Raw genomic sequence first — 27,813 nt, 5'->3', positions numbered from 1 at the left:
ATTCACATATACACAATTTGACACATCCACCCAAATGCACACTCTTTTTTTTTTTTCCTCATTCCTCTCCAAACAGTTGTGGACACGGCACATGCGGCACATGCAAATGAAAACAGAACTAAATCTTCTGGAGAAAGAAGAGAGAGAAGAGCGAGAGAGCACACAGCGCTGCGAGGGGGAAAGAAAGAAAGAAAGAAAGATAGAAAGACAGAAGGAAAGAAAAAACTACAGCAACAACTTGGCCCACATTCTCACTGCATGCTTCCACAGAAAGTTCCCCTGAGGACAAGCGCTACACAAAACAGAGACATGACAAAGCTGCCCCTCGAGAGGCGAAATCGGCTACAATGCGCCGCATGTTGTAAAGACCCCAGTGCAGGGAGGGGCCCCTGCAACGCATGCATTATTCATGCGGCGGACGCGTCCGGGTCGCTGCCAAAACTCAAGTGGTTACTATTGAGAGCTCTGAGGGGGCGAGCGGTCTTCACCGCCACGGTGATTAGCGGGCGGTCAGGGCGGGTCACGCTCCCGGGTGGCTTTGGGGTCTCGGATTTTTCACCGCGGGAAGAAAGGCGGGCGCGTCTGAGACGCCCCGTCACTATTGAGAGGACTCCCGAGCACTGGTGCTTCAATTAACCCACCACTGAGAGGAGAGATGCCTCTGCATGACGGTGGAGGGCTAATGATCTCCCGCCTGGTGGTCGCTATTGCGACATTGAGCTATTGAGCGCAGGAGAGCCGGGCTAATACCTCTAAAGGAGGCTGTGTGCACAACGCCTCAGACTCCTGGAGAGTGGTGGATCAGGAATGATGCAGGGGGAGCAAGGATGCACGTACGATGATCTTACAGCATAGCCTACATGCACTCTGCACGTAGACGGTGACCCTACACCATCGGTGTCCAAACTTTTTTTGTTGGGGGCCAGAAGGAGAAATATATTTGAAGTCAGGGGCCACAGACTCTGTAATAAAACAAATAATGAAATATACCACTTTAAATAATACATTTTCCTGATTACTTCATTCACACACCATTTTACTTGACTTACTACCTTTATCTATCTTTGACAGTGTTGTGTAAACTAAGATTTTGCAAATTGATGTTTCATATTATGATGTCTCTTAATATTAAATTCCTTAATTACAGCAACTTTTAGACTCATTTTCCCTTTTTCTGCGCTAAAACTGCGCGCACTCTCTGTTTCTAGACTATTTGGCCATTTTTTTTGTTGCGCTAGAAATGCGCACTCTCTCCGCTTTTAGACTCTTTGGCCTGTTTGTTCTGCGCTAGAAATGCGCACTCTCTCCACTTTTAGACTCTTTGGCCCGTTTGTTCTGCGCTAGAAACGCGCACTCTCTAAGCTTTTAGACTCTTTGGCCTGTTTTTTGCACTAGAAATGCACACTCTCTCCACTTTTAGACTCTTTGGCCCGTTTGTTCTGCGCTAGAAACGCGCACTCTCTCCTCTTTTAGACTCTTTGGCCCGTTGTTTCTGACACCTAGCGTTCAAACTTTGAATCTCACATTATAAATCCAAAAAAAAGGAAACGGGCCGTAGTTTGGACAACCCTGACCTACACCATAGCCTACGTCAGGGGTTGGCAATTAGTTAGCCATTACGTGGCGGGCCACAAAAAAATCTGCTTTTGGAAAATGAAGCAGGTAAACCCAGGAAGAAAGGAAAAAATTAATAAATAAACACACCGCTCCTCACGCGGAATTGAACCTGTGTCCTCAAGATTGCGGTCCAATACACTACCGCTGCCCCGGCTAGTGAATTGGGACACGGCCGAAAGAAAAAAAGTCTTATAAGGAGAAAGGGAGCCTCAAGAACGGGCGGAAAAAACAGAGAGAGAGAGACAGGGGAGGAATATAAACAAAGACTGGCCGGAGAAGCATTTTATTTTTTTTTCCATTATCGTTCATTACAGTATAAATAAACTCACGGGCCAGATGTTTCATGCTTGTAGGCCACATCTGGCTCGCAGGCCTACGTGGTCCCTACACCGTGGCCTACGCCTACCCTACATGATGTGGACCCTACACCATAGCGTATGCTTACCCTGTGTGTAGATGCTGACGCTTGCCTGTAGCCTACACGTACTCTGCACATAGTTGCAGACTGTACACTGTGGCCTATGCATACCCTGCACACGTAAACACTAGTGGTGTCACGATTCTTTAAATCCTCTATTCGATTTTATTTCTGATTTTAGGGTCACGATTAGATTCGATTCTCGATTTTCTTTTTTTACAGCAGAGAGGCCTATGCCAGTTTTAGATTAGTCTATGGTCAGTCATTGGTTTGATTAATCAAATTTACAATATCTTATTTCAAAAGGTGGACTTGATATAAGTAATGCAAAGTGATACAAGTGATCTGTAATACACCACATTAGGCACTAATGGTCAAATTTAAATAATTTAATTAAGATATATATGTAATGCCATCTAGTGGCTTTTTTGGTAGCAGCAGTGTGCACTAATAAAACAGCAATGTGCAACATAACAAAATAAATAATAAAAAAATACAGGAACAGTCATGTACAAAATAATAGAACAATTAGAGCCTTAACAAACTGAACTCTATCCTACTATAACAGTTAAACATGAAAAATAAGACTCGGTCCCTGAGAATGACACGTTTTTTTCTTTAATAAAGATATATTATTAACTTTATCTGAGAGAAATATGCTCCTTAAGGTACCAAAACCAAAAAGAGCTGCTCTTAGAGCTACAGTGTGCTGCGCCATTTGCGGGAGGGATCGTCGACCCTCTTTTTGACTTCGATGCTCGAGACCATGACATAATGTCGATCGATTTCGATGAAATATCGAAATCGTGACACCCCTAGTAGACACTGAATCAAAACCGTAGCATGCGCTTATCTTGTGAGTAGACGCTGACCACACACAAGTCTACACTGCATGTAGATGCGAATCCTACACAGTAGCCTACGCGCACCCTGCTCATAGACGCTGACCCTACATCGTAGCCTTCATGTACCCTAAACCATAACCTATACATACACTACACTGTAGCTTATGCATACTCTAAACCCTAACCTACACGAAACAGACAGCAGCAGTTGTGATTGGTCCTCTGAGACACCCACACATTTCCACCTTCACTGTTTAAACTGAGGCCCCGTCCACACGAACGTTTTGTTCTTCCGTCCACAAGAAAACGGAGGTTTTCGAAAACGCCTTCCAAGGTGGAGATTTTTGAAAACTCCGCACCAGCGGAGCCGTATGGACGGGGGAAACAGAGGTTTTTGAAAACTCCATCTGTTTAAAGCATTTTTACACCCAGGTGATCCAACTAATGAACTAACTGCCCTCTCTGAACGAACAGCGCAGAATTAACCAGAACCAGCTTTAAACGCAGTAAAACGTTTTACCAGTGTAGCTGAGAGCAGTGATAGTGGCGTGATGGCTGTTCTACACGCTACTCTATCAGTATGAGCTTTAATTATACTGATCCAACACCACCCTGGATACACCAGCAAACTCAAAACTCCTCATCCAGCCTGTTTCCTCCCCCATCTCTTTGGACTTTATAGCGGGTCAGTAGTGATTTGTTTATAGATTCTGATAAATTTTATTATGTTGTTTAGTACATTAAGCCACGTTAAGATTCGTCCTGAAACAGGGACAGCACTTGGATTGGTTCGTTTCTCTCTGCAATGTGTGGATTAATAACATGTTCACAGCTTAATTTAACGTTACTCTCACATTACCTAACACAGCGGAGGTAACGTTACTAAAATGCGCTGTGTGCAGTTTTTTCCGATCCTCCTGTCCGGAGGTACAGACCCTACCGCGAACGGTAAAAAAAAATTGGTGGGACAATTAAAAAAAAAAATTAGTTGTTGCTGAGGAGTGATGAGAAAACGTCCAAGTGTCCAGAGAATCCCTGTTCACTTCAGCGTTTTTGAGTGGTATAGCGTTTCCATGTGGACGGAGATATTTATGAAAACGCTGCTCGTGTGGACGAAGATATTTTTAAAAATGGAGACAAAAACCTCCGTTTTTAAAAATATCCGGCTTCGTGTGGGCGGGGCCTGAGTCGAGGTTGCAGGAACGCAGAAGTATAGATGCACCACACTGCGTAGCACACTCACAAAGACTACGCTATAGACAACATGTCGTCTCAACGCAGAATTACGAACTGGACTTTAGAAGTTAGGAGCATGTCTGCTGCTGTGTCTGGGGTGGGTTCGTCTCTGTATTCATGAGGCGAAAGCAAACCTTCCACACTGAGACAGAGAGAGAAAAAGAAAGAGAAAGAGAAGACGGCCATCGAAAAATCTCTGGACTTCTTTATCCTCCAATCAATAGAGCTGAGAAAGAAGAAGAAAGAAGATTGAGGTGAGATGAGGATGAAAAAAGCTCTACGACTTCTCCAAGAACTGAAGCATAATACATACTGCATTACTCTCAGGATCACTGCTGAGAATCCTTCACAGTGAGTTCACAGCCAGAAAGAACTGAAAGAACTGAAGCAGCATGCATTAATGATGAACGCATACTGTATGATTCCTCATGTATGCATATAGATGCATGCAGAGGCAGGATCACATCGCCCTTCCTCACTTGGTTAGTTATTGGTTTGCCATACTATTTGTGAATTTAGTCAGGCAGGTGATTAGCCACCTATGTTAATCATTGTGAAGTCAGGGGTTGGACAATGAAACTGAAACACCTGTCATCATTTTAGTGTGGGATTTTAGGTTTCATGGCTAAATTGGAGCAGCCTGGTGTTCAATCTTCATTAATTGCACATTGCACCAGTAAGAGCAGAGTGTGAAGGTTCAATTAGCAGGGTAAGAGCACAGTTCTGCTCTAAATATTACAATGCACACAACATTATGGGAGACATACCAGAGTTCAAAAGAGGACAAATTGTTGGTGCACGTCTTGCTGGAGCATCTGTGACCAAGACAGCAAGTCTTTGTGATGCATCAAGAACCACGGTATCCAGGGTAATGTCAGCACACCACCAAGAAGGACCAACCACATCCAACAGGATTAACTGTGGACGTTGTAAGAGGAAGCTGTCTGAAAGGGATGTTCGGGTGCTAAAACCACGGCTGATCAAATCACGCAGAATTCAATGTGCACCTCAACTCTCCTGTTTCCACCAGAACTGTCCGTCACCACAATCAATTATTGTGCTCTAAAACCAGGTGTTTCAGTTTCATTCTCCAACCCCTGTACTAGTCAATTATTTTCCCTTTCTTTATTTTCAAAACCACACATTACCACATATCCACTTATACTGTTCAAGCTCATGCAATCTATTATAGAAGAATATATATTCTTAGCAGATGCTACTCAGCTATCTGATAAATCATAATCATCTTGATGAACACGCTTGTCCCGCCTCTCCAACTTCGCTAAAGTAGAAGTGATTGGATCTCTTCCTAACTGGTCCCTTCCTTTCACAAAACTAAATCAGTTCTGATTGGATGTCGTCCCTGCCAAACATTTTTGTCTCGTTTTTATTATTGACGAAAATGTAAGTTAATTTGTCTTGTTTAAATTTTTTTAAAGCTGTTTTTATTTAGTTATCGTCTCGTTTTCGTATTGAAAAAAAGCTTTGTTGACAAAAATTATTTTTCTGAACAACTCAAATCGACTAGTGTTCTGACCGGAAACAAGAAACAGCATTATATAGTCACAACCCTTATAATATAGGATATAAAAATTATAACATGTAGACGCTTTTTGACTAACTGTAACTCATTTAATGAATATTCTACAAACTTCAATAGATTTGCATGTGAATTTTAGCACTGATCATGTTGAAAGGCCTCTGCTCAACATTAATAACAGGTGAAAAACTTTTGATAATCTATAAATGTGAGAGTTTCTCCAATTATATTAGACTTTCCTACACATCACCATACTATTCCCTAGTAGGCACCATTGTGCCAGTTGGTGCTTAAACCCGTGGCTATATTTTCGTCTTGTTTTCATTTCTTTAAGCTGTTTTTATTTAGTTATCGTCTCGTTTCGTCTTGAAAAAAAGCTTTGTTGGCGAAAACTGTGACGAAAATTATTCGTCAACGAAATGAACACTGGTGAACACTGTGTTGTGGGTGTGAAGACTGAATAAATCTTTTTCTGAACAACTCAAATCGACTAGTGTTCTGACCGGAAACAGGAAACAACATTATATAGTCACAATCCTTTTAACTCACACTGTCAATAATATAGGATATAAAAATCCTTCCAGGCAAAGCTGATTAAAAAACGTCGATAAAGAGATTCAGCTTTTGTTCTGCTGAAGCGTTCCTTCAACGTGTGTTTCAGAAGATTTTCAGAAGATTTCTTTCAGAAGAGAACGCCATAAACACACAAACACACCTGAAAGCAACCATGGAGTCGCTCCACATGGTTTTTTTACACGTTGTCTTGTTTTTGCGACGTCAATAGAGATTATATCATCTCTCTCCTCTTTCTCTCTGATGACACTGTCGAGGTAAATTCCAGTCGAGCCCCGTAAGTAACGACAGTTCACAGGTGAGTCTGTCCTCCCGGGTTTTGGATCTGACCACTGCAGAAGAGATGGGTACTGATTGGTTGATTACCCCGCTTGTCCCGCCTCTCCACCTTCGCTAAAGTAGTAGTGATTGGATCTCTTGCTAACTGGTCCCTACCTTAGCAAAACTAAAATCAGTTCTGATTGGATGTCGTCCCTGCCAAACATTTTTGTCTCGTTTTTATTTGTTGATGAAAATGTCAGTTAAATTCTTTTTTGTTTTAATGTTTTTAAGCTGTTTTTTTTAGTTATCGTCTCGTTTTCGTCTTGAAAAAAAGCTTCGTTGACTAAAACTATGCCGAAAATTATTCGTCAACGAAATGACCACTGGTGAACACTGTGTTGTGGGTGTGAAGACTGAATAAATCTTTTTCTGAACAACTCAAATCGACTAGTGTTCTGACCGGAAACAAGAAACAGCATTATATAGTCACAATCCTTATAATATAGGATATAAAAATTATAACATGTAGACGCTTTTTGACTAATTGTAAACGATTCAATGAATATTCTACAAACTTCAATAGATTTGCATGTGAATTTAAGCACTGATCATGTTGAAAGGCCTCTGCTCAACATTAATATCAGGTTAAAGACTTTTAATAATCTCTAAATGTGACAGAGTTTCTCCAATTATATTAGACTTTCCTACACATCACCATACTATTCCCTAGTAGGCACCATTGTGCCAGTTGGTGCTTGAACCCGTGGCTATATTTTCGTCTTGTTTTCATTTCTTTAAGCTGTTTTTATTTAGTTATCGTCTCGTTTCGTCTTGAAAAAAAGCTTCGTTGACTAAAACTATGCCGAAAATTATTCGTCAACGAAATGACCACTGGTGAACGCTGAGTTGTGGGTGTGAAGACTGAATAAATCTTTTTTCTGAACAACTCAAATCGACTAGTGTTCTGACCAAAAACAAGAAACAGCATTAAAGCTGATTAAGAAACGTTGATAAAAGATTCGGCTTTGTTCTGCTGAAGCGTTTCTTCAACATGGCCTCGAACCACGTGTTTCAGAAGATTTTCAGAAGATTTCTTTCAGAAGAGAACGCCATAAACACATAAACACACCTGAAAGCAACCACAGGTCCTCCAGCGGAGTGAGTGTCTGGGTTCTGGGTCCATAAAAACCAGCGAGAAACTTCCTGGAGCGATGTGGCTGCAGGAAGTCCCATGGCAGCAGCAGCACTTCAAACACTCGCAGTATTCTCTTTCCCCCCGTGGGAAGTCATTATTGAGTTAGCTCTGCAGAGGCGTGCTTGTTTTCTCTCTCTCTCTCTCTCTCTCTCTCTCTCATGCTCTCGCGCACTTACTCTCTCTCTCTCTTTCTTTCTGTGGTAAGAGAATGCGTGCTTGCGGTGCAAACAAAAGCTCCTTTCGGGCTGAAGGATAATGTCGTACACAGTTCGGTCATTAAGAACGGCACTGTTGTGGCTCGCCTTAATTAACCAAGGAGGGCGGCTTTCAAGGTTGGAAGAGAGAAAGAAAAGAAAGAGAAAAAGAGAGAGTGAATGAGAGAAGGAGGAAAAAAAAAGAGAAAAAGTCTGTCGAGACAAGAACGCACCAGCGGCAGGCCGTGAAAAGTGAGGAGACCTTGATGTCTGGGGAAGGAAAGGGCGAACTCACGGCAAATTACTCATCGAGTTCAAACCAAAACCCTCAGATTCCTCTTCATTAAACTCCTTCAGAAGCTCAAATCAAACGCAGACGAGGATGAAACACACCTCTGCTTTTAAAGGACTTTAAATCACTGCAGACTGGACGCATCAGATGCATGTTTACAGAGCTGTGGATAACACGAAACTCAGATATCAGACTCTATTAAATAGTAGCTGATACACATTCTACACTTTAATGTGCATGACTTTAATGTAACAAGATGTAACTTGATCTTTTGGACACTCTGTTGTAGAGTTGTTGTTGCTGTTGTTGGTATATGGAGTAGGCCCTGTAGATATCCTCTAGTCATCGGCATCGGCACACTACAGCTCACCAGACTACAGGACATCTACAGGACCTGCCGTTCCAGTGGGATCACAGCCACAATCAGAGATAAACCACATTCATACTTCTGAAAATCTTCATATTTATTCACCTTTACAACCACAAACTTAAATAATACATATCCCTTATATCAAAACTTAGTAAAGCTACCTTTCTTTGAATTACAGCTGCAAAGCTTTTGGGGTTTGTCTCAGCAGTTAGTTAAAAATATATATTTATATATTGTATATCGTAATTCAGCTTAAAAATATATCAAGATAAATATTGTGTATCGTCATTCAGCTAAAAAAAAACCCAAAAAAAATATTCATCACTTTTCAGCAAAAAAAATTCAAGATATATATATATATATATATATATATATATATATATATATATATATATATATATATATATATCACCTTTTAGCAGATATATATATTGTACATTGCCCTTTAGCTAAAAAATATTGAGATATATATATCGTATATCACTATTTAGTTAAAAATAATATTGAGATATATATTGAATATCACCATTCTGCTAATAAAAATTTGGATATATATTGTATATTGCCTTTCAGCTAAAAACAAAAATCAAGATAAATATTGTACATCGTCTTTCAGCTAAAGAAATATTGAGATATATATTGTATATCGGCAATCAGCTAAAATAGATTAAGACATACATATAGTATATTATCATTCAGCGAAAAAAACATCAATATAAATATTGTATATCACCTTTCAGCAAATAATATACCGTATACATATATATATATTGTATATCGGCATTCAGATAAAAAAAAAGATATATGACACTGAAAAAAACCTGAATCAGTTTCTCTGATTTTGCTATTTATAGGTTTATGTTTGAGTAAAATGAACATTGTTGTTTTATTCTATAAACTACAGACAACATTTCTCCCAAATTCCATTTATTCTGTATTTAATTACAGAAAATGAGAAATGGCTGAAATAACAAAAAAGATGCAGAGCTTTCAGACCTCAAATAATGCAAAGAAAACAAGTTCATATTTATAAAGTTTTAAGAGTTCAGAAATCAATATTTGGTGAAATAACCCTGTTTTTTAATCACAGTTTTCATGCACTCTCCACCAGTCTTACACACTGCTTTTGGATAACTTTATGCTGCTTTACTCCTGGTGTAAAAATTCAAGCAGTTCAGTTGGGTGGTTTGATGGCTTGTGATCATCCATCTTCCTCTTGATTATATTCCAGAGGTTTTAATTTGGTAAAATCAAAGAAACTCATAATTTTTATCGTTCAGACCTTAATGCTCACCCAATATAAACAGCAACTAAGGCTTTTGAGCAGGATTTGATGTGACAGCAGCTTTACACATTCTGACAGGCACTAATAACACCTAATTAAGACCTGGTAACTCTACACTGCCGACCGCAGACTGTTTATATCAGTGCAGTGAGTCAAATATTCACTATGCACCATGACTCTGGATATTTTAACCCTCAAACTCTCAAACCCAAATCTCCTTTTTCTTTTCTTTTAACAGTAAAAGACTTAAAAAGACTTAAAAAGAAAGTTAAACACTCTAGAAGCAGCTAAAACAAACCTTTTCACTGTAAAACACTCAACATCAGGCAAACCGTAGGCTTTAGTAGTGCTAGGAGCTGAAATACGGGGGTAGAGATGATGATAGACTATCCATTTCATGGAAAGACGTTGGGTGTGGAGGTGGACGGGCATTTAAAACGAATTACTGTTCCATTTCACATCCCTGCTGACACTCGAAACCATTCAAAACTAACCTCGATTTCTGAACATTAACAGAAATAGATGAGGAATGTGCACAGAAAGCACTTGTTACTAGTTTATGATATTATAAAATATCGTAATGCTGATTTCTGAAGGAGGGAAGAGGCGAGGATGAGTTAAAACATCAAGCAGTATATCTGTTCACAGCGTCATTGGGGAAAAGCATATCTGCAAGTTCTGAGAACAGAATACTGTAACTGTTTCTAATTGCGTGAAAGAATTAATAAAACTGATAATAAAACCTGTTAAACATTTTGAGACTAAAAGGTTTTTTGGTCTTTCATCCTATTGGATGGATATTTATGAAGAATTAACAAAAATAACACAATTCAAACAGATTTTTAAAATCACATGATCAACCGAACCCAACCAAATCAGCAGTCTTTACAATTTACCTTTAAGTTATTCTCCTTAATTTTATTTTTAAATCAGGTGAACAAAAAAACTTCAACTTCTGAATCAGTTTCTCTGATTTTGCTATTTATAGGTTTATATTTGAGCAAAATGAACATTGTTGTTTTATTTAAAAAAATGTCTTTTAGAGCATTTATTTGCAGAAAATGAGAAATGACTGAAATAACAAAAAAGATGCAGAGCTTTCAGACCTCAAATAATGCAAAGAAAACAAGTTCATATTCATAAAGTTTTAAGAGTTCAGAAATAATCAATATTTGGTGGAATAACCCTGGTGGTTTTGAATCACAGTTTTTTTTCATGCATCTTGGCATCATGTTCTCCTCCACCAGTCTTACACACTGCTTTTGGATAACTTTATGCTGCTTTACTCCTGGTGTAAAAATTCAAGCAGTTCAGTTTGGTGGTTTGATGGTTTGTGATCATCCATCTTCCTCTTGATTATATTCCAGAGGTTTTCAATTCGGTAAAATCAAAGAAACTTATCATTTTTAAGTGCTCTCTCATTTTTTCTCCAGAGCTTTATAGCACACAAATCGCCTTAACTAACATTATTCAGTTACTCAGGTCTAACTAACTAATCTGTGTTGGCATTTTCCTCATGTTTTCCTAGTCATGTGCTCCCTAGCACATGGCTCTCTGTATTGTTCTCCTTGGCTCCTCCCTTGTCTTGAGTGCTTCCACCTGTGTTGTTTGTAGCTCCGGCCCCTCATTACCTTCCCCAGGTGTTTCCTGTTTTTAGTGTGTATTTATAGCTCTTGAGTTTCTGTGTTCTTGTGAGTTTTCACGCCTGTTATGGTTGCCCTTTGTTTCTACAGAGTTCAATTTATGTTAATCCTGTATGTTTATTGATATTGTTTTGTGTTTTTGTTGTGATTTTTGGTTTGTATTTTGTTTATTATTAAATAACTTGAGCTTACGTCCACCTCAACTGGTGTTGGTTTTCTTCAACCTTTTGAAGAAGAAAAAAAAGTTTGAAGTGGGCTTCAAACCTTAAACATTTAGATATCATTTCTTAGAGCTTTCAGACCTCAAATAATGCAAAGAAAACAAGTTCATATTCATAAAGTTTTAAGAGTTTAGAAATCAATATTTGGTGGAATAATCCTGGTTGGTTTTTAAATCACAGTTTTAATTTCATGCATCTTGGCATCATGTTCTCCTCCACCAGTCTTACACACTGCTTTTGCATAACTTTATGCTGCTTTACTCCTGAAACATCCAGCTTTTTGACATGCATCGTTTTACAGTAAGTAACGGGACTCAGATTTTCCCACAGTTCTCCATCACCACACACTGATTTAACAGCGATGGACAGTGTTTGAGTCGTCTCAGAGGTTTAGACTGAACGGTTTACTGACTACCAGACTCATGTGGTCACTGAGAGCCACTGTCTTTACGGCTCTTTTGGGCCACCGTGGAGAACCTTCTATACCCCGAGGGAGACGCTTGGCTGGTCACCAACTTTCAGACAAAGCCTCGTTTCTCTTGCGCTGAAAGCCCGGGTCTGCTTAAAGCCAAACCCTGAGGTCCAAATCCTACAGGTTGCTATGGCTGCCTGTTGGAATCTAATTGAACCAATTTAGGAGTTTGGACACAATCGAAAAGACGGTGAGGCGAAACTCCGCAAAACACGGAAAACAGAGCTCATCTTATCTGCTCGGCTGGAGCAGCTGAAGAGGATTCGCGCTGGAGTCGTCGCTCAAATGGTTTGGACGTTTGGACGGAAAGGAAAAAAGAAGAGATAAGAAAAAAGAAGAAGAAGAAGAAGTAAAACTGAAGTGGCGGTTGTCTCCGCAGTCTGGCACCATCGGCGGGAAGCCCTGGCATGTGGACAGCTCACTAAAGCCACAGTGAAATGAATAGCAGAGTGGAAGTGTGCCTCCAGCCTCCCCCCGTCTCTTGTGGACGTAATTGATAGCAGAGGTTCCACCGCCGCAAAGCCTCGTCCAAACCAGAGAAAAGCAAACAGCGTCCACAGGAAGAGCCGAGATGTTAAAATGAAACAGAGAGCACAGAGCGCCTGAAGCTCTGTCAGCTCTGTCAGTCTCAGCGAGCCGTACCAGCACTTTCCTCTTTTCCCTGACAGGAACATATATAAACCCCCCCCCCCCCCCCCCCCGAGTACAGAAATGACAGACTGAAACGCTGAGTAACGCTCAGACTGATCCTGAATCCAGCAGAAGCTCCGTTTAACTTTCACACGCGAGAGTTTCACATTTTATCACATAAATAGATCAGATCAGATCACTGACACGTTATCTGAGTTTTTATTATACCATTATTTTCTGTTTGTATTTTAATGCATAGTTCTTTACTTGAGAAAGCACATTGTATGTTATTATTAGATTTAATTTACTACTATTTTGCAGTCTTTCCTTGTCAAACAAATGCAGGCAAACATTACTGAGGAATGTTATTTACTGCATCGTTTTTTACTCATGAACACATTGTATATTATTATTATATGTTTTTTTACTTTTTAGATCTATCTATCTGTCTGTTGGTCTGTGTGTCTATCAATCTGTTTATTAGTCTGTCTGTTTGTATCTATTTATCTATGTGTATCTATCTATCTATCTATCTATCTATCTATCTATCTATCTATCTATCTATCTATCTGTCTGTCTGTCTGAATTTCTATCTATCTGTCTGTATCTATGTCTGTTTATCTGTCTATGTTTATCAATCTATCCGTCCGTATGTCTGTTTGTCTGTCTGTCTGTCTGTCTGTATCAGTATGTGTGCCTGTGTGTGTCTCTATCCATATATCTGTTCCTAAATTTCCTTCGGGATAAATAAAGTATCTATCTGTCTGTCTGTCTGTCTGTCTGCCTGAATTTCTATCTATCTGTCTGTCTCTGTCTGTCTGTATCTATGTCTGTTTATCTGTCTATGTGTATCTATTTATTTATGTGTATCTATCTATCTGTCTGTATCAGTATGTGTGCCAGTGTGTGTCTCTATCCATATATGTCTGTCTTTCTGTGTATCTGTCTGTCTGCCTGAATTTCTGTCTCTATCTGTCTATCTTTTTCTGTGTGTATCTTTTTATGTACTTGTATCTATCCATGTCTGTCTGTATGTCTGTTTCTCTATCTGACTGTCTGTCTATCAGTCTGTTACCCATCTATGTGTATCTATCCATTCTTCTTTCTATCTGTTTGTCTATCTATGTATCTGTCTGTCTGTATTTGTGTCTATCAATCTATCTACCTACCTACGTGAATCAATGTCTCTCTCTTTATCTATCTATGTCTATCCATCTTGTGGGAACTCGTCAGACTGAATAGAGATATTTGTTGAATCCCATCAGTTAAATGTCTCGTGTCCACTCGAGACACTTTGTCCCTTTTTCTGACGGGTGGAAACCCTGAGTCCACTTAAATCACCCTGACGTCTTTTACGAGGACGTAAATTTCGGTGTGGCGTTTCGGTGGGCGAGAGCGACGGGGACGACTGGGCGAGTATAAACAGTGGTCAGACTGCAGGTAGATGCTGTAAATCACCCGGCGAGCGAGACGTTATTAATCCCGCGTCCGTGGCGAGCGGCTGATGGTGTCGAGAGACTCGGGGATGAAGGAGGAGGAGTGTAGGGATCAGATAACGGCTGTATCTGAAGCATCTCGAGCTGATAACTCCCAGTGCCGGGCAGAAGAACCGCTCTCTGAGGACGAGACGCCGCCTTTAAACAATCCGTCATCAGATCTTTCAGCAGCTGAAAATCTGCCACAACAAACCCAGCCGGATACCAGAAGAGCTGCCTATGCAAACCAGAGCGGAGGGGATTGGATGAAAAGCGCCGGCACTTGAAAAGCAGCACTGATGTCTCTCTCCGTCACTTTGCATGACAAGTGGAGCTCGGCTTTAAACTACTCCCACAAAGGAAGAGCCGGATCTGCTGCTTTACGGCTCTGAGGAAGAGGAAGAACGTGAGCTGGAAATCGATTCTCAGCGTGGTGTAGGACAAAAGAAGAGAAGAAGAAACGAACACAAGAAATCAGAAGAGAAACGCCTGCAGGAGAACATGACGGAGAGACTGGAGGGCCTGAAGAACAGGATCAGGTAGAAGATGTGTCTGGTGGAAGGTGACGGGTCAACAGAGCGACACGTGTAGTGCTCGAGGAGAGGTGGGAAAGAGGACGCAACGTGTATTTATCCATCTACATGTATCTATATATCTCTGTCTGTCTGCCCATCTATCTAAGCACATATATTTATGTCTATCTGTATATCTATCACTGTCTGTCTATGTATCTATCTATGGGTATCTGTCTGTCTATTTGTGTATCTATCTACATGCATCTATTTCTGGCTGTCTATCTATCTATGTGTGTCTACGTGTCTGTATCCATCTCTGTCTGTCTCTCTCTCAGTCTACAGTCTGTCTTCGTCTGTCTATTTGTGTCAATCTATGTGTATCTATCTCTGTCTGTCTATCTATCTATGTTTGTCTATGTGTCTTTCTGTCTACCTATATCTGTCTGTCTCTCTGTCTACCTGTGTCTATGTCTATCTATCTATCTATCTATCTATCTATCTATCTATCTATCTATCTATCTATCTATCCATCCATCCATCCATCCATCCATCCATCCATCCATCCATCCATCCATCCGCCTGTATCTCTCTATCTATGTGTATCTATCTCTGTCTGTCTAGTGTCTATGTATATCTACATGTCTCTCTATCTGTCTGTCTGTCTGTCTGTCTCTCTATGTGTATCTATTCATCTATGTGATGAATTTATCTATCTATCTATCTATCTATCTATCTATCTATTCGATTTTTTACATTTATCTCTCACTGTATTCAATTCAATTCAAAGTTTCTTTATTAGCATGACAAATATTCACATTTGTATTGCCAAAGCTGTGATTAACAAACATATATATATATATATACACATTAAGCTGAAACAGCCGGGCGAGCAGACGGGTGAGGAGAGGAGAGGAACGAGGGAACAGGAGAAAACATTCCAGCGTTTCATCTTCTGGAATGAGCCGGTCGGGAGAGACTGATTGAGTTTTCCAGTGATCTGACAGAGGAACTGTTCCATGTGCTGCTCTGAAGACAAAGCTCTTCCCTCCCTCCCTCTCTCCCTCCATCCCTCTCACTCGCTTTCTCTCTCTCTTTGTTCGGGCTCAGATAATGGGCACAATCCAACTCACTCTGAACGCTGCCATCGATTTTTACACATCTATTATTAATTGGCCATCGAAGCGTTTTTCCTTCCAGAAAATCTGCGCTGGACAGAAAAGGAAGAGGGAGAAATCCGTCAGGCCCTGCGGCTTTTTATCTTCTATTCATCCGGGCAGTGGGCCGACAACATCAGGCCTGTTTTTCTCCACTGGACCCTTTACACCAGCGTACAGCACCGCCTGAACGCCGGCCAATCGTAATCACTTTATTACTCAACTACACTGAGACTTACTGGCTCACTTTATAAAAAATAATAAAAATCACATTTTTGTAGACATGAAATCAATTACGATGTCTATGGAGTCCAAGCATGAAGATACCCTGCAGACTGCATTAATTATTTAATTATTGATTGCTCTGAAAACTGAAGATCCTATCTTAAACCATTATTATGATGCTCATTGCTATCTTACACCCTTCCAAAAGTCTTTTTTCACTCCTTCCTCCTGCCTAGTTTAATGGTTTAAATAGCAGCAGAGCTTCTGAATACATCTACACTGATTGGCGTGGTGGTCTGGTAAATTTCTGGAGTATTGCTACGAAAAAAACAGAAAACACAGGAGCTCCACTGACTGAATACAACCTAGACAGACGCCAACAGTCAGACATTCATCGCTATCTCGGCACCGCAGTGCACAAACCCTTTTAAACCTTTTACATCAACAATAAACAGAATAGTAAATAAAATAACATTGCTGTTCCCGTAAATGAGCTGCTGGAGCTCCTTCACAGCGTCAACCAGCAGCTCAGTTTCCTCTGCTGAGAAGAGTTTGTTGGACACGTCCAGGTAGCTGCACCGTTACAATAGCAATCCACCAAAGTCAGAGCTCACCTGACTCTTAAAGTGACACGCTAATTGGTTTATTTCACGTTACGCCCAAAATAAACCACACCCATGAATAATTAAGAGAATAAGCGCATGCTTTTTTTTTATATAGTTTTATATAGTTTATATCGATATCGAAATTATATCGTATCGACCGAAATTAAGGAATATATCGTGATATAATTTTTTGCCATATCGTCCAGCACTAGCTAGAATAAAACCTCAGATCTCCAAAACGGTACCTTTACAGGAGGAGGAAATTATTTCTATTATAATCTATTCATCATTAAACTGTAACACAGTGTAAGTGACAACTGACATACAATGCTCTCTAAATATATAAATCTCTCATTTTTCTCATTTCTTTCCCTTTTTAAAAGGTGAATCTTCTCAAGCACTTGTTCTTTGTGTTGGGTTAAAATTTCACAGTAAATGAACCAATAGCAACACTCACAATTTGACTACATAGACTTTTTTTTTGCTTCTATTATAATTATAATAATACAATATTTGCTAGCAATACTTTTCAGTTTAGCAATATATTCATCATGACATTTTAACACAGAGTAAAAGACTGAAAAACTGAGGAATCGCTTCTCTCAAAAACCTTAAATCTCTCCTTTTTCCCCAATTTATTTTTACTTTTTGAAAATGCGACTTAAACCCTTAAATCTGGACGGGATTAGTTTCTTAGGGGGGCATCTGTGAAAAGTATTTCACACTTCTACTCAGTGATTAAACTCCTGCATCCGGACTGCAACTGAAAAAACAGGAGGACCAGTGAGTTTTTAGGCCTTTTTTCTTGGTCACATGACATCACCATGTTCAGTAGCTCCTCCATTTCCACTCGCTGTTGTGTTTTTACATGGATCTCCGTGGAAACCGTGGCGCACCCAAACTGTAATTACGGTGCGCGGCAGTGGACAAATAGCTATTTTATTAAAGGCGAGGAGACGAAACTCAGAGATGTGCGTCCGGACGGGACTAAAATTACCGGAGGAGCACGCAGTTCAGAGAAAAACAGCAGATAATTCAGCCTGTAATTTTCTCAGAGGACGTATGAATAAAATCGGGAAGAAAATCACAGAGGAACCCTTATAAAAGTGAAAATTATGGGCTTATTTTTTGCTTCTATTTTAAAGTTTAGAAGATTTTTTTAGCTTTATTTTTAAAAAAATTTTGCATGACAGAAACGACAAAAATATTAGAATATATATTAACAAATTAGAAGGTAATATACTATATGCTATAATATACTAAATAATAATACTATAATAATATAATTACTGTATATAGGTCTACTTCAAGTCTCTCATTTTTTTTATTATATCACACACTTCTCAGTATTTTTACTGAATCTTAACCCAAATCTGATCAAGTAAACTCTTCTTCTCTCTTAAACTTTCTGTTCTGTTTCCAGCTCACAGCTTGAGGCGAGGTCCAGACGGTGTTTAAACCATTCTGAGTCCCAAACATACACTTTTACATACTTAAAACTTACAAACTTAAAAACACAAATAATAACATATAGAACTAAACCCGCGTTCTGAACTGACCCGAACAAATTAGAACTGAGCTGCTTCACATTAAGCTTTCTCTAATTACTAACCATCCCTCTCTCCCTTCCTCCCATCACCACATCAAATCCAGTTAAACCCAAACTTTTAACCCCTCAGTGCTGAGTGAACTCACTTCACCCGCTGGATCCAGACGCAGTAGTCTGAGATGTAGAGGTCGTTGAGGATGTAGGCCGGCTCGTTCTCTCTGAAGATCTTATGGATGGAGAGGAGGCACTTCAGGACGCAGGCTTTACCTGCAATAAAAACACCTGGTTAGCGGATTAGCCTAGCCGCAGACGATACCATACAGACAGACACTCAACCTTCTTAACTACTCTCAGTGAAAGTCAATGTGAAAAGAGTTTATTTCAGGTCAAGTTAAGTAGTTTTATTGTCAGTACTGCATGTGTACAGGACTTTTGTTACTCTCCTTCCCAAAAATTACAGCAAGTACAGAAAATAAGATTATGAATATAAAAGAATGGGAGAAACTAAATGTACAATACAACAAGGACACATATATAGACATACATGAGAAGACACAAGACAACAGTGCAATAGTGATAGGGGGGTCATTTTGGAGAATGTTTATTGGTCCATTTATTAGAGTAGTGTGTTCAAATGATCCAAAAATCAATAAAATTACATATTGTTTAACAAACTGTTCAAAAACTGTTTAACCTGCTCTACTTTGCACACTTTTTGCACTTATTTACTTCTTATTTATTTACATTTTGAATATGTCAATAGACAGATAGACAGATGCTTTATTGATCCCAAAGGGAAATTCTAGAGGGAAAAAATCTATCTATCTGTCTGATAGATAGACAGAGCTCTTCAAAGAGCACTTACTCTCCTAACACCTCTAACTAACTACCTTCTACTACCAGATCAGGAGAATCTCTCACTATCTTTAATAAACTCCTGAAGACAGAGCTCTTCAAAGAGCACTTACTCTCCTAACACCTCTAACTAACTACCTTCTACTACCAGATCAGGAGAATCTCTCACTATCTTTAATAAACTCCTGAAGACAGAGCTCTTCAAAGAGCACTTACTCTCCTAACACCTCTAACTAACTACCTTCTACTACCAGATCAGGAGAATCTCTCACTATCTTTAATAAACTCCTGAAGACAGAGCTCTTCAAAGAGCACTTACTCTCCTAACACCTCTAACTAACTACCTTCTACTACCAGATCAGGAGAATCTCTCACTATCTTTAATAAACTCCTGAAGACAGAGCTCTTCAAAGAGCACTTACTCTCCTAACACCTCTAACACACTAACTACTTCTAACCTCTTTTCCTTCTTCCCCTCCTTCACTTCTCTATCCTATTATGTCCCTTTGACCTCCTTTAGGCCCTGTATAAAGATGTTTTACTATTATTTTTGTTCTTCATTATTGTAAGTCACTTTGGACAAAAGCATCTGCCAAATGTAATATAATGTAATGTAATGTAATGTAATGATAAAACCTTCTTAACTCTCAGTGGAAGGTAATTCTGGAGAATTTTTATTGGTCTATTCATCAACAAAATTTTTACACAATATAAGGTAGAGTTTGTGTTCAATTATTGAAAAATTGTGAAATCGACAAATTGCTTAAAAATTGTTTCACTTGCAGTACTTTGCACACTTTTACCACTTTGTAGTTTATTTATTTCTTGAATTAAAAATGTTAATAGACAGATAGATAGATAGATAGATAGATAGACAAACGGACAGACACTTTAGGGGAAAGGAAAATATAGATACATAGATAGAATGATAGACAGACAGACAAATCAAACCAAATTTATATAGTGCTTGTTTTACAGATAGATAGATAGATAGATAGATAGATAGATAGATAGATAGATAGATAGATAGATAGATAGATAGATAAATAGACAGACAACCAGATAGACAGATAAACAGACTATAGATAGATAAATAGAATATAATATAATATAGATAATTTAGCAGAGCAAATTTTGCAAATAAGAAAACAGTGGACAATAATAAAAAAAATTAAAACTGGTAGTAAAAAATAGTCTAAAATAACACGAATAAATCTGAACTCAAGTCTTGTGCATTCATTTTTATTCCTTTTTTTTACTTTTTATTCATTATATAATGTACTTTTATTTAACATTGTTCTGCATTGTGTTTTTAATATCTCTGTAAAGCACTTTATACTGCCTCTCTGATTTTTTTTAAAGCGTGCTATAGAAATAAACTTGTCTTGTTTTGTTTTGTCTTGTCTTGTAATTCTTTCCTAAGACACGCCGCCGCTGCTAGAGCTAGTTGTGTTCCAGAGTTCTCCTGTTTACAAACAGAAAGGTGAAAGGGCTTAAAAGAGAGGAACTGAGCCCAGTTTTCTCTACAGTCTGTCCACCAGAGATTAAACCATATTCCTCTACAGCAGACGGACGCCTCCGCGAGGGACTGGCAACCCGCACCCCCCGCACCCCTCCCCCCGGCCGCCCAGCACATGCCGAGATGTTTGTTGACATGATAATAGTGTCCTGAAGAAGGTGTAAATATATCTCCCCTGAGCGAGAGGTGTCGGCGGAGGAGAACCCGCGCGAGAGGAAATTCCCACCGCCCACAGAACAGCCTGCCAGCCGCCGGAGACATTCCAGCCGCCCGCGAAAACAAACACCGCTCTCGCGCCGAGGAAAGCCTTACACAAACATTCAGTTCCCATTTAAGCAGAGGCTCTTACAGGCAGGAAAGAGAGAGAGAGAGAGAGAGAGAGAGAGAGAGAGAGAGCTGAGAGAAAGAGAGAGAGAGAGAGAGCAAGAGAGCTCAGAGAGAGAGAGCGAAGGTGAGAGAGCTGAGAGAGAGAGAGAGAAAGAGAGAGAGAGAGTGAGAGAGAGAGACAGAGAGAGAGAGAAAGAGAGAGAGCTGAGAGAGAGTGAGAGAGAGAGAGAGAAAGAGAGAGAGAGAGAGCTGAGAGAGAGTGAGAGAGAGCAAGAGAGCTGAGAGAGAGAGCGAAGGAGAGAGAGAGAGAGAGCTGAGAGAAAGCAAGAGAGCTGAGAGAGGGAAAGAGAGAGAAAGCGAGAGCTGAGAGAGAGAGCTGAGAGAAAGAGCTGAGAGAAAGCAAGAGAGCTGAGAGAGGGAGAGAGAGAGAAAGCGAGAGAGCTGAGAGAGAGAGAGAGAGAGAGAGAGAGAGAGAGAGAGGGACACCATTAATTACAAGTTCTTTTAAGCTGATTTCTGTAGGTTTTGTGATTTGGGGGATTTAGCGCCCTCTCTGGTGAGAATGGGTAATTGCACCGAGCATGCGGAAGAATCATTTTAAACTGGGAGGGTGTGATGCGGTCTCCTTTCAGAGAGGATTAATCCGATTCCAGGTTATGTTCAGTCAGAGCGAGAGAGAGAGCGAGAGAGCTGAGAGGACGATCTCAGGAGAAAAACACCAGGGGTCCAAATTTCTCCCAGAGCACCAGTATGGAACCAGCACCAGTGTGGAGTGTGGAACCAGCACCAGTGTGGAACCAGCACCAGTGTGGAACCAGCACCAGTGTGGAACCAGCACCAGTGTGGTTTGGGAAAATAATTTTAAACCGTTTGTCGTGTTTCCAATATTAGAAGTACCTTCCATAACCTGGAACGTTGGTTCACAGCGGGAAACAAATAATACTTGGTTCTTCAGGGCAAACCGGTGCCGCTTATGTTCTCCGCCGCTGTGCAGCGCCCTCTGTTGATGACGTATGACGTGACGCTTTGACGATTTTTACGAAAACTGGTGGAAAGAGCTTCAAAAGAACTTCGGTTCTTGAACCAGTTCCATTCGGGTTTCTAAGAACCGTGGTGCTTTTCAGCGAACCAGCCCACATTTCCACCAGCATTGCACATCGGCGAACACAGTATTCTTCGGTTCTGGGACCTTTTGTTGGTGGGAACATGGCAAACGGTTCAAAATTAGGTTTGAGAACAAGAACGGTGCCGGTTCCATGAGGTTCCACTAGTTTCAGTGGAACCATCAAAACGTCATCAATAGAGAGCGCTGCACAGCAGTGGTGAACAGAAGTGATCACAGTTTGTGGTTAGCGGGTAATGCTAATGCTGTTCCAGCAGTGCTAGCCTGGGTTAGCAGCAGAAAGCTACAGGCTGATAATACTCACCTCTGAACGGCGAAAGAACTAGCGCTTAGCACAGTTAGCAGCTAATGCTGCTGGTGCTCCAGCAGTGCTAGCTGGGGTTAGCAGCATTTTCGGGAAAATTAAAGAATTTTAAGTGCACCATAAAGTACAAAAAATATATAGTATTCTTCTATCCATTTTAAAGCTTTACTTATTTCAACAATAATTATGTTTTCTTCTGTCCAATGTAACACTTTCCTCTGTAAATCTCTGGACTATTTCTTTTGAAGCTTTTTCCTTATCTATCATTTTTTGGAGTTTATTTTCCTTTTTCCTTAACTCTGTCCTCATCTATCCATTCTAAACTTTTCCTCCTTCCTCTGTAATTCAGTCCCCATCCATCCATTTTACAGCGTTTACTCTGAAAGTGAAAATAAATGAATATAAAGCTGTAGTTTCAGTCCTGTGAGGACGCTGAGGTTTCAGAGCGCTGGGTTTTGTTGGGCTCTGAGGAAAAGCTGAGACAGATAATCACGCTCTATAGAGCCTGGAGGAACGTGGACCAGAGAAATGAGAGAGAGAGAGAGAGAGAGAGAGAGAGAGAGAGAGAATAAAAGAATGAAGAGATGACGGCAGGGTCAGATAGTCATAAATTATAGAGAATCTAACGCTGAATAATGTTCAGCCTCAGATAAGAACAGTAATGCTCACTAAACTCACTGGCCAATCAGCGCAGGAATTAAACTGTGATTATTTTAAACTTAATCACGAGTAAGTCCGTCGCAATAACTGCAATTTAATGGACAATAAATAATAAGTTGTGTGATAAACTATTGTAATTATTCTAATGATTCTATCTAATACAATGACAATATAACAGCAGAAATATTTAATTAGCTAAATGTCACTGTCTAAATGCATGTTTTACTTCCAGGAGACAGAAAGCTATCACAAACCAACAAATAATTGTGGAATTGAAAAAAAATATTTTAGATTATCTTAGAAATGGTTCAGATTCACTTAAAACAAAAGTGAGGAAAATGTAATTGTAAAAAAAAAAAAAAGTTAATATATTTATTTCTGTATATTTGTTTTATACCTGCTGGAGATTAATTATCTGTTTCAACCTGAAAAAAGACAAGTATTTTAATGTATAAAACTTCTGACATATTGTGAAAATTACATCTAAAACTTTTTAACTTGAAACACTTAAACTCCGCAGCTTAGAATATTCAATTCTAATCCTCACTTCTACTGTACAGTATATAATACCAGCCTAAACACTAGTAGTAGACACATCGACTCTTACATTTTTTTAAAAATGTTTTTGGGTGATTAAAGATCTACCATTTATTTACAGTAAGCTTGGATTTGCAGATTTCCACTAAGGCTGGGTGCAGCAGCATTAGCATTAGCGGACGTAACTGCTAGCGGGACATAAATGCCACCTGACAGTGTTACACTGAGGAACCTTGAGTGGTAACACAGCTTGTTTTAACACAGTAAACAAGCGCTTTGTGCGTTTAGCAGCTAATGCTAATACTGCTCCAGTCTTTGTGCTGGAGAAACTTTACTGAAACTCCTAAATACCTGACTGGAAGAATTCATACATAAGGAGCACCGGATTATAAGGCACACTGACGATTTTCTTAAAATTAAAGGATTCTAAGTGCAGCTTGTAGTGCAAAAAATACGGTAAATAGTAAAGATAAAATAAAGAGATATAACATGAAATAAAATAAATAAAATTACAAAATAGATACAATAAAAAAAGAAAGCCTTTAACCAAAACAGTTACAGGCTGTGTAAAAGGAGGTTAGAAAAAAAAGTTAAAAAGGATTAAAAACTTAAATCAGGGAACCGTTATATCTGTAATCTTCAAATATAGTTTTAACATTACACTGATTATAGATCTTCTCTTTATACTGTAATTAATTCCCCCCTGCCTGTAGAGACGTGTGTTTTACTGTGTTTCGCTTTAGTTCTGCTCGGCGTGTAAGACCTGTTCCAGAATCCTGTAGCCCCCGAGTCTCTCCTCCTGCAGAATACTGAACACAGCGCTGCAGGGCTGATCTAATATTTACACTCAGTTCATTTCCTCCTCCTCCTTCTCTCCTCTCTCCATCATTAACAGCTCTGTTTCTCTGATCCCTACGACTGTTTACTCTCACAATTCAGATCAAGTGCTCTGATTGGAGGAGATTAATTCCTGATTAGGGCTGGGCATCATTTTTCTATTTATTTCAATACTGATACTATACTTGGAATTTAAATCCAAATACCCAAACAATACTTTTTCCTGATACATTTTCTAATTCTAACCAAAAAATTAAAAAAGAAAAACAGCAAAGAACAAAAACAGCAGCATTATTTTAACTGCTTAAATTATAAATCTTTTCTATAAGAATACTGCTGGATGCATTTCAATGTTAAAGAGAGTGAGAGAGGAGACAGCATGAGTGAGAGAGAAAGTGAGAGAGGAAGAGACAGAGTGATTGAGCGCAAGAGAGCAAGAGACTGCGCAAAAAAGCGAGAGACAATGCAAGTAAGAGATAATGAAAATGAGATTGAGAGGCAGCATGAGTGAGAGTGAGAACAAGAGACAGTGTGAGTGAGAGCGAGAGATAGCTTGAGGTTGTGAGACAGCGCAAGGGAGAGAGAGTGATAGACAGAGGGAGAGAGACAGCGCGAGTGAGAGCGAGAGACAGCACAAGTGAGAGCGAGAGACAGCGCAAGTGAGAGCGAGAGACAGCGCAAGTGAGAGCGAGAGACAGCACAAGTGAGAGTGAGAGACAGCACAAGTGAGAATGAGAGACAGTACAAGTGAGAGTGAGAGACAGCACAAGTGAGAATGAGAGACAGCGCAAGTGAGAGTGAGAGACAGCACAAGTGAGAATGAGAGACAGTACAAGTGAGAGTGAGAGACAGTACAAGTGAGAATGAGAGACAGTACAAGTGAGAGTGAGAGACAGCACAAGTGAGAATGAGAGACAGCGCAAGTGAGAGTGAGAGACAGCGCAAGTGAGAGCGAGAGACAGCACAAGTGAGAGCAAGAGACAGCGCAAGAGAGCGAGAGACAGCACGAGTGCGAGAGGGAGAGACAGCACAAGTGAGAGCGAGAGACAGTATGAGTGAGAGCAAGAGACAGTATGAGTGAGAGCGAGAGACAGCGCAAGTGGGAGCGAGAGACAGTACGAGTGAGAGCGAGAGACAGCACAAGTGAGAGAGAGGGAGAGACAGCGCGAGTGAGAGCGAGGGAGAGACAGCGCGAGTGAGAGCGAGAGACAAAAAAAGTGAGAGAGAGAGAGAGACAGATCAAGTGAGAGCGAGAGACAGCGCGAGTGAGAGGGAGAGACAGCAAAAGTGAGAGGGAGAGAGACAGAGCAAGTGAGAGCGAGAGACAGTACGAGTGAGAGCGAGAGACAGCGCAAGTAAGAGTGAGAGACAGCAAAAGTGAGAGAGAGAGAGAGACAGAGCAAGTGAGAGCGAGAGACAGTGCAAGTGAGAGCGAGAGACAGCGCAAGTGAGAGCGAGAGACAGTGTAAGTGAGATTGAGAGAAAGCGTGAGTGAGAGTTAAACAAGAGACAGTGCGAGTGAGAGTGAGAGACAGCGCAAGTGAGAGTGAGAGACAGCGCAAGTGAGAGCGAGAGACAGTGTAAGTGAGAGTGAGAGACAGCGCAAGTGAGAGGGAGAGACAGCACGAGTGAGAGAGAGGGAGAGACAGCACGAGTGAGAGAGAGGGAGAGACAGAGCAAGTGAGATCGAGAGACAGTCTGAGTGAGAGCGAGACACAGCGCAAGTGAGAGCGAGAGAGAGGGAGAGAGAGCACAAGTGAGAGAGAGCGAGAGACAGCAAAAGTGAGAGAGAGAGAGACAGAGCAAGTGAGAGTGAGAGACAGCGCAAGTGAGCAAGAGACAGCGAGAGTAAGAGTGAGCACGAGATTTTGTGTACGTTAGGGCGCCTCGCTGTCCGGCACGTTTGGCACAAGAGAGAGATAGACAGAGCGACTGAGTGAGAGAGAGAGAGAGACAGAATGATGGAGCGATGGACAGCGCGAGTGAGTGAGAGAGAGAATTTGTGTGCCGTTTGGCACGTTCATGCAAAATAAAGTTGCTGTTTTGGAGATACTTGCTTTTCATTGGACAGCGACGATATACATTGTTTCTTTATACTTTAACTTTTAATCATAAAAAAGTATAAAAAATGTAAAAAACTACAGTATTAATATAAAATGTAACAAATGTAATTAATATACATTAAATGTGAAGCGGTACATCCCTTTGTTCCCTGTTTCTCTTGTCTTCAAATTATGCTACATTTAATTTGTATAAAACATTGAATAGGAAGGTGTCCCCAATTTTTTTACTGTTATTGTATGTCAAAAAGAGGACATTAATTTTAATTGGTTGTTTTTACTCGACTCTTAATTGGCTCTGCTCCTGGTGATTATCCTTTAATTGCAGTTTATTGCAGCTCTAATAAAATCCACCTGATTCTCAGACTCTGATTCGCATCCTGAAGACTCCAGCTACTGAACTCTGACAAATTAGCAATCTGTAAATAAATAAAATAAATAAAAACTGCGTACTGTAGGGTATTATTATTCACAAAGAGCATAACCACCTTATAATTAAGGGTGTGACAATATTGTGACAATATGCAGCACTGTGAAAGATGTGAAAACGCAACGTGTGATAACAGCTGCTTTCTATTAATTACACCAATTAACACCAAAGGTCGCCGTCAACATAACCCCAAACCGTTCACCGCACTCAGCGTCAACCAACACGTCTCCAGAGCCGGGATCCGGCGTTCCACAGCTCTGTTTCAGCTCTACACGCATTAATACATTCATATTTCTACATTATTTAAACTCTAATTATGAGGATATTAAATACACCCTTACTTATTAAATACATTCCTTTAAGATTTAGGTAGTAAAATGCAGAAAATGCTCACAAATTGCCAGAAAAACAGTGAATGTGAATTTTCTGAAATGAATAAAAGCTGTATTAAAGGTAAAGATGGAAATCTAAACACTAAACTCTAAACATCTGACAGTAGGATTTAGCTTTTCAGGCTACTGTTGAACAGATGTTTAAAGATAGCAGTCTGTATTATTTAGTTTCTAAACTAAAAGCAGAAGCATTTCTGAGTGGAGAAGAATATGGATAAAATATAGTGTTTAATGGTACCAGTGTTCTGAACCACCATTCCTGCTAATCCTAATTCTAATATAATCATTCTAAAAATAAAAAAAAAATTTCGTGATAACGATATACTTGGCGATATAGAAAAACTAAAATAATTCATTCATTTCAGCAATATAGTATAATAGTATAACAGTATTATCATAATGTGGCAAAATAAATAATATAGCATAAAATAATATAATGCAGCAAAAAATATTG

At 39.8% G+C, this 27,813-nt stretch overlaps 1 protein-coding gene across 1 annotated transcript in view; it reads right to left on the bottom strand.

Annotated features, from left to right (window-relative positions):
• shq1 (SHQ1, H/ACA ribonucleoprotein assembly factor) overlaps positions 1–27,813 on the bottom strand; it is a 117,718-nt gene that overhangs the window by 7,169 nt on the left and 82,736 nt on the right. Inside the window, exon 11 of the mRNA XM_022662737.2 lies at positions 18,462–18,582. Within this exon, the coding sequence (XP_022518458.2) occupies positions 18,462–18,582 (121 nt within the window). The remainder of the gene's footprint in view (positions 1–18,461; positions 18,583–27,813) is intronic.

The sequence above is a fragment of the Astyanax mexicanus genome, chromosome 5, assembly GCF_023375975.1.
Source record: "Astyanax mexicanus isolate ESR-SI-001 chromosome 5, AstMex3_surface, whole genome shotgun sequence".
In the NCBI taxonomy this organism is placed as follows: domain Eukaryota; kingdom Metazoa; phylum Chordata; class Actinopteri; order Characiformes; family Acestrorhamphidae; genus Astyanax; species Astyanax mexicanus.
This window is presented reverse-complemented; position numbering and strand designations above follow the sequence as displayed.